We start from the raw sequence: 7,991 nt of genomic DNA on the forward strand, positions 1-7,991 counted from the left end.
AAATAAGGGCAGTAGATCCAGCAGGTAAGTTTAATTAAGGGGTATGCTTGACTAAACAGTAATGTTTTTTCTAAAACGTCATAGCCTAACAAAAGCCTTTTTTTCTTTCTAAATGACCTCTGAAACAAGTAACACAAAACTGTTATTTTTGTATATTCCTTATCCAAGTAGTTCGAATAAGTTTTCTGTCCCGTTTGCCGCCTGGGCATGCTATCATGCTAATTAGCATGCTATCATGCTAATTAGCTGCCTGAAAGCGGGTGACTCCACTGTAGAAATAGGTAGCATGTTTTTTACCACATACGGTGCAATTGTTTTGTCAAGTTGGACCTGCTTACAGACGTCCCTCGGTTAAACTCCACTGAAATGTTTTTGTCATTGTGCTGCAAAAACCGAAATAATGACAATATCTCCACGTTGCGAAACTCTCCTTGCTTTCTTGGCTCGCCATGACTGTCATTTTTTTTCGAATTCACACACGCCCACTACGTTTCGGAGTAACGCACCGTTTGGTAACGGTAATTGAGTTACTGAATTTAAAAAGTAATGCGTTAGAGTATTAGTTACCGCCAGTTATTTAGTTACTAAATAACGCGTTAGTCCCAACACTGGTCATTGCTGCTGCTCGGCGTGTAACCTTCCCTCCGTCTCTCAGGTCTTCCAGGGAAACACCAACTACCTGCAGGAAGTGAGGAACAACTTCCTGCCGCCGCTGGAGGCTCGATTCGTCCGGATAAGCCCCGCCTCCTGGCAGCAGCGCATCGCGCTGAAGCTGGAGCTGCTGGGCTGCCAGGCCGCAGGTACCACGCCGGGTCACCGGGTCTGACGTAGGGCCGTGTATTTTTAGGCCATGTCACGATACACGATATATATCTCAATATTTTGCCTTAGCCTTGAATTAACACTTTGATGCTACAATTATGGAAGCATATGAGGGCCTATATTCAAATTAAAATGCTTTTTCATTTTAAGAATGTGGCTGAATTATTTGAAAAATCAAATTAATATATAATCCAATTTGCATTTTAATTTTCTTCTTCAACACTGCTCATTCTTGTACTTAATTCAAATTAAAAAGAAAAAGACGTTTGAGATTTAATTTTCAAATCATGCCTCAGCAAATAGTTACCAATATTCAATTTTAAATCTAAAATGTGAAAATTAAAATGCATTTGCAGAAATGCTTTTTCATTTTAAGAATGTGGCTGCATTATTTGAGTCAAAAATCAAATTAATGATATATAATCCGATTTGCATTTTAATTTTCTTCTTTACGCTGCACATTTTATGTCATAATCCAAAAGAAAACAAAGAGGACATTGCTTTTTCTTTTTCATGCTCTGCCCGCAAAATAGTGGTCAAAATTGGAAAACGAATTTGCAATCCCAGCGGCGCAGGAGAGTGACGTCAGAGCCGCTCCTTTCAGCTTCATGCTGACCTGCTGCATCTAATTACGCTAGGGGGAGCTGTGGACGTTTGACGCTGCATATTTGCCTGGATTGTAGACGTTTAGTGACTTCAGCGTGGCGCTCCCTGAAATTGTGCAAACTCTGTTAGAATTAGCTGCCCAGATTCTAATACAACCTGATCGATGTATCGCCCAGCCCTAGTCTGCCGGGTCTGCCGGGTCTCTGACGTGTCCGTGTCTCCCCAGGACCCGCCCGCCGGACCACGGACCTCCGGCCCCGGATGTCGCCTGACTCTCCGCCGCTAGCCGGAACCAAGCGGCCGCCGTACCTGGTTCTGACCACGCCCACCCCGGACATCAGGAACACCACCATGCCGCCGCACACCGGGAAAGGTGAGGGGGAGAACCAGGGCTGCAACTAACGACTATTTTAATAGTCGACTAGTCACCGACTATTGAAACGATTAGTCGACTAATCGGATAATTAGTGTTTAATTTAGTATGAGGTTGCTTTAATTATATGGCAAATTATAATAAACACAAGAAAGATGGTACTAGAGCCCTGATATAGCGGGACTGTTTTCTTCATCCTGCTCCCGCAAAACTCTGAGAATTTATGCTGCACAATAATAGAGATGTATTGATTTAGTGTCTTCTCCCGTCCCGCAAGAGAAAGTCCAGACAAATCTATCTGATTTAATGTTAACATGACCATTGTGGAGTTTGATGGATGATTGACAGTTCATAGACACCTGACTGAAAGTTAGATGCAAATTCATCATTGTCATCACACAATTGTCGACAATGGAATTCATTGTCGTAAATTTTGATTATTGACTTTTGTTGAAGAATCTTGCAGCCCTAGAGAGAACCAGTCCGGTCCGGTCTGTCCAGTCCAGTCTGGTTCAGTCCGGTCCAAGTCTCACGGAGCGTCTCTCTCTCTCTCTCCTCAGACGGGGTTCTGGCGGCGGTTCTGATCCCGGTCCTGGTGACGGTCTCCACGGTGCTGGTCCTGGCGGTGGTGTGTACGCTGTACCGGAGGAACAGGTAGGACCCGGTCCCACCAGAACCTGCTGACCCGTGACCCGACTCTAAAGCCTTTCTGGACCTGGACAAGTTTTGATATTTGGCATGGTGTTAGTTATGGACATAAGGTTTTCAAAACCACCGCCAACAAATTGTGACGCCCCCTAGTGGCCGGTTTGCATAAAATTGTAAATGGCTCCCGCCGAAAATACCAAAGGTTCTCAGCTTCTCTTAGTCCTAGATTGTTGTATATTGTCACTTTCTCTACTTTTTTGGTGCTAGGAATTCAATTCTGAGATAGATTTCCTATTTCAAGGTCATTTTGAAGGTCAAATGTAATTTTCAAGGTCATTTTTTGCACAAAAATCTCCATATCTCTAGAATTAAGTCACATAGAAAGATTATAGAGGGCTCTAGACCCATATTTTCTCCCCCAAGGAATGCAATTTCCTGTTTATTGGACAGGTCACTATCACTGTAGTATCAATAATCTCATTGGGTGAGAACATTGGCCTTCATTCAGGCTTAAAATGAACATAACCTCAGAACTAAGTCACTAAAATAACACACATTTTTTAATTTTCTGCAAACCGGCCACTAGGGGGCCGTCCCAATTTTTTTGCGGTGGTTTTTGAAAACCTTATATCCATAACTAACACCAAGCCAAATATCAAAAACTTGTCACCAAGTGCACGATTTTCATGAATTCCCTCCCAGCTAAAAGGCATTTCTGTCTCCGCAGGAAGCAGAGCTCCGAGAGAACGTACGACCTTCCCCAGTGGGACCGGACAGGTACGTCCTCGCCGCCGCGGCCATGGTTACGTAGCCCCGCCCACTCAGGTGTTTAGCCCCGCCCACCACTGTCTCCTCTGTGCAGATTGGTGGAAGAGCATGAAGCAGCTGCTTCCGTCCAAGATGGTGGAGACGGAGGACTCGGTCCGGTACAGCAGCAGTGAGGTGGGCCGCCGCGCCGGGCCGGGACTCCACGCCGCGCCTGCAGGTACGTACTCCTAGGGCTGGGCGATATGGACCAAAAGTCATATCTCGATATTTTCTAGCTGAATGGCGATACTCGATATATATCGATATTTTTTCTGTGCCATAATTGGGGTTTCTCCCAAAGCATTATAGCATAGTATCTCTGTTAGCATCTCTGTTAGCATCTCTGTTAGCATCTCTGTTAGCTTCATTTTTTTCTGAGGCAAACCCTTAAAGGAGCATGAGGCAGGATTGAGGCAGGATTTATGAAAAAAATTCTTATACGTTTTAAGTTTTCTAGTAATAATGTCAGATGAAGCGTTCCAAACCAAAAAGAATGATTCCTCTAGTGTATCTCTCCGTTGCCTTGAACAGGCTGTGTGCTGCAAAATGTGCTGCAATTCGGGCCCAAATTTCCAGTAACAGTAACAGGCAGACTTTTCCACTGAGGTTGACAGTTGTGCAAATAACAAAACATTTGTGCAAATCTCAAATAAAACATGTAAAAAGATATTGCATCTCTTTGAGCAAATCTCAAATAATTACAAGTCAACTACTGTACATTTGACAGATTTTGTGCCAGGAAAACTAACCTGTCAACACTGTCAGGTTTCAGCGAGGGGTCAGCGTTGATGCTCAGTCGATTTGTCACAAAATAAGCTATATCGATATAAACGATATCGTCTCGTACCATATCGTGTTTGAAAATATATCGATATATATTAAAATCTCGATATATCGCCCAGCCCTGCGTAGTCCCGGACCTCCGGACCCGACCTTTGGGTCGATCCCAGAGCTTCAGAACGTTTAAAGTCTCAGAGACTTGAGAGAATAAAAATAGTCCTGAAGACGACTTGAAACCACCAACGAGGTTAAAAGTCAGAAAGTTAATTTAAGATGTTTATTCTAAAGTCAAAACCCCGACTCGACCCGATGGAACTTTTACCTTTTAGACGTAAATACTATAAAAAGATCCTCTAATATTCTCCCGGAAGTTTTTATTATAAACTCTGGAGACGTTTATCAGTTAAGTTAATAAAGTTAATAAATCCTTATTTGATCTGATCGTTGCAGGAACTCAAACATCCGCAGGAATTTATTCAGGATGCGGCTCTTTCCCCGGTGTCATGCGTCTCTTGTGACTTCATTTGACAGGTTCAGTGAAAGACAAACACGTAGGAAGTGGAGGCAAAATATGCCACGACTGGAATCGAACCCGCGTCGCTGTACAGGAGAAGGTTTATATAAGTCACGTGCTCAACCCGTTGAACCATACGGGGCTCGTGTTGAATTTTGCGTTTGTGACGCAAATAACTTAGAGGGGAAAAAATCCACTCTCAAAACGACAGGGAAAAATGCACGGCCAAACGAAAATATGAAGTTAAAACACAGATAAACGACAGGCCGTGGTATACGCTATTTATATCACAGCTGAGCGGCGTCTCCGGCCCAACGTGTTGCTTTTATAAAACGGTTACCAGTAATGTAAATATGAAAGAGGAATACACAATCTATTTTATGTAGTTTTTAATTAATCAGAATTACATATTATCCAGTTAAAATAGTCCCATCTCTCCAGATGTAGCTCCGCATGTCGCCTTTTTTTCTGGAGACAGGAACTCCTCCATCCATTCATCCATCGTTAGCTCCTCCCCGGAGATCACAGTTTACCGTCAACATGCCTAATTAATTGTTAACAAAAATAAAAAATTTACTTTAACACCAGGTACTTTTTGCTACCTGCTGTAACCGTCAAAAAATATGTAACAGTTGGTTGTTGTCATGGAAACATTGTTGCTTCCCTGACGCGGAATGATCTGCTGTGATAAGACTTTAGAATAGAAGCCGTGGTATGTACAGGACTGTCTCAGAAAATTAGAATATTGTGATTTTCTGTAATGCAATTACAAAAACAAAAATGTCATACATTCTGGATTCATTACAAATCAACTGAAATATTGCAAGCCTTTTATTATTTTAATATTGCTGATCATGGTTTACAGCTTAAGAAAACTCAAATATCCTATCTCAAAAAATGTGAATATTCTGGGAATCTTAATCTTAAACTGTAAACCAAAATCAGCAATATTAAAATAATAAAAGGCTTGCAATATTTCAGTTGATTTGTAATGAATCCAGAATTTATGACATTTTTGTTTTTTTAATTGCATTACAGAAAATAAAGAACTTTATCACAATATTCAAATTTTCTGAGACAGTCCTGTAAGATAAGATAAGATTGTCCTTTATTTCTCCCTCAATGGGGAAATTCACTTTGTGCAGCAGCAGTACACTTAACACACACACATGCAGGGAATGGGTAAAAAAAAAAAGTAAAAAATATATAATTACGAAATATAAACAGTATATACATTGGAAGGAAAAATAATATGCTCATTATACCACAGTTAACAACCAATCAGATTCCATCCATCCATCCACTCTTCTGTGGTCCTCCAGGTGACCTTTGACCTCCACATGTCCTGACTGCAAGCCGCCGCCCTCTTCACCCAACAGGAAGTGGGCGTATCTGACTTCCTGTCCTGTGTTTTCCAGAGTACGCCCAGCCGCTGGTGAGCGGCGTGCCGACGCTGGGCGCCCGCTCCACCTTCAAGCCGGACGAGGGTCCCGACCCGGGATACTCGGACCCGGAGCTGTACGACGCCCCGCTGTCCCCGGCCTACGCCGAGCCGCTGCCGGCCTCGGGGGCCGAGTACGCCACGCCCATCGTGGTGGACATGGGCTGCCACCCGGCGGCGCTGCTCTCACGGACAAACAGCGGCGGCGGCGGCTCGCCGTACGACACGCCCAAGATGGCCGCCGCCGCGGGGCAGGCCACGCCCCCCGAGGACCTGACCTATCAGGTGCCTCAGAGTCAGAGGGGGCAGAGCTAGGAGGAGCCACCGGAGCCCCCCTGGAGCCCCCGGAGGCCGGCGCCAACGCCGGCAGTCCAAACCACTGGAGCCCAGATGGGAGGGAATTCATGAAAATCGTTGCACTTGGTGAAGTTTTTTTAAATTTGGCAATGGTGGTAGGTATGTAAGAGTATCAGGGCCAGGCAAGAGAAAAATACAAATTATATTTTAGAGAAGGAAGATTTTTTTTTTTCATTATGCACTTCGAGGAAAAAAATCGAAATGTCAAGAAAAAAGTGGAAATGTCGAGATTAATATTGAAGCACAATTTCGAGAAAAAAGTCAAAATGTTGAGAAAAAAGTCAAAATGTCGAGATTAATGTTGAACTACAATTTTGAGAAAAGTCGAAATGTCGAGAAAGAAGTCGAAATTTTGTGAAAAAATGCGAAATTTTGTGAAAAAAGACGAAATTTCAACTTTATTCGCGAAATTTGTCGACAATGTTAAAATACAATTTCAAGAATAAAGTCAAAATTTCGTGTATAGAGTCGAAATTTGGTGAATAAATTCGGAATTTCGAAAATAAAGTTGAAATACATTTTGACTTTTTTCTCGAAATTCTACTTCAACATTAATCTCGACATTTCAATTTTTTTCCTGACATTTCGTCTTTTTTCTCAACATTTTGACTTTTTTCTCGAAATTGTACCTCAACATTAATCTAGACATTTTTACTTTTTTCTCGACTTTCTCGACATTTTTACTTTTTTCTCAAAGTGCATAATGAAAAATAATGAAAAAATCTTCCTCCTCTAAAATATTATTTGTATTTTTCTCCTGCCTGGCCCTAATACTCTTCCAAACTTACCACCATTGCCAAATATCAAAAACTTGTCACCAAGTGCACGATCTTCATGATTTTTGACGTATTCCCTCCCGGCTAAGATGAATGTGGAGCCCGACGCCGACTGACTTACTACTGAGGACTGCTGTGACTTGTGGGTCTTTTCATCCTGTGAAACCGATTCGCTCGGGCGTTTCGGCGACTTCCTGTCGCCCGCCCGGGCGTTTCCTGCCGTGCGACTGCGTGCTGCGTTCGGGAGCAACTCGGTACGTTTCAGCGTTTAAATAAACGCGGCGCGAGCTTCTGTACAGGTCATGTGACTCCGCCGCCGCCGCCGAAAACTGATATTTATTCTGATTTATTCACATCCTGCTGACGAGGAGCGGCCTCGGCGCCCAAACCCCCCACCGGTGCCGACTGGGAAGTTTAGCCAACTTTAAAGTCTTAAACGTAGAAGAATTTTCCACTTTAGGTCGTAGAACGGTACTTGAGCTCCAGCTGTGACGTAGTTGGTCCTGATGGTTGGTGTGTTTTTAGTGCGCGTGCATGTGTGTGTGTGAGAGTGTGTAGCTGCTTCGTGTCCTTCCAGAAGCTTCCTGTTTGTCACTGACGAAGAATAAAGATGTTTTTTTTTCTTAAAGAAAAGTCTTTATTTGTGTCTCCAACCAACAATTTACAGAATGTTTCTCATTGTTCACGTCATTTATAAAAATAAAGATACGAGACCTGCAGCTGACCCTTAAAATAAAAGAAATTAGTAGTGTAAAAGTCTGGATTCTGGTAGAAATTCAAAGTTTTTTAAACATTTTCCTCGGTTTTACAAACCAGATTCTGGACGTGTTTATTGGACCTTTAATGGGAAACTTTAAGGGTTAAAAG

General features: G+C 42.8%; 1 protein-coding gene across 1 annotated transcript in view; it reads left to right on the plus strand.

The window, feature by feature from the left end:
• dcbld2 (discoidin, CUB and LCCL domain containing 2) overlaps positions 1 to 6,394 on the plus strand; it is a 68,200-nt gene extending 61,806 nt beyond the window's left edge. Inside the window, exons 13-18 of the mRNA XM_061722975.1 lie at positions 656 to 800; positions 1,655 to 1,801; positions 2,362 to 2,455; positions 3,177 to 3,226; positions 3,312 to 3,434; positions 5,969 to 6,394. Coding sequence (XP_061578959.1) covers positions 656 to 800; positions 1,655 to 1,801; positions 2,362 to 2,455; positions 3,177 to 3,226; positions 3,312 to 3,434; positions 5,969 to 6,306 — 897 coding nt within the window. The 3' untranslated portion in view covers positions 6,307 to 6,394. The remainder of the gene's footprint in view (positions 1 to 655; positions 801 to 1,654; positions 1,802 to 2,361; positions 2,456 to 3,176; positions 3,227 to 3,311; positions 3,435 to 5,968) is intronic.
• The last annotated feature ends 1,597 nt before the right edge of the window (positions 6,395 to 7,991 follow it).

Source organism: Cololabis saira, chromosome 6 (assembly GCF_033807715.1).
Source record: "Cololabis saira isolate AMF1-May2022 chromosome 6, fColSai1.1, whole genome shotgun sequence".
NCBI lineage: Eukaryota > Metazoa > Chordata > Actinopteri > Beloniformes > Belonidae > Cololabis > Cololabis saira.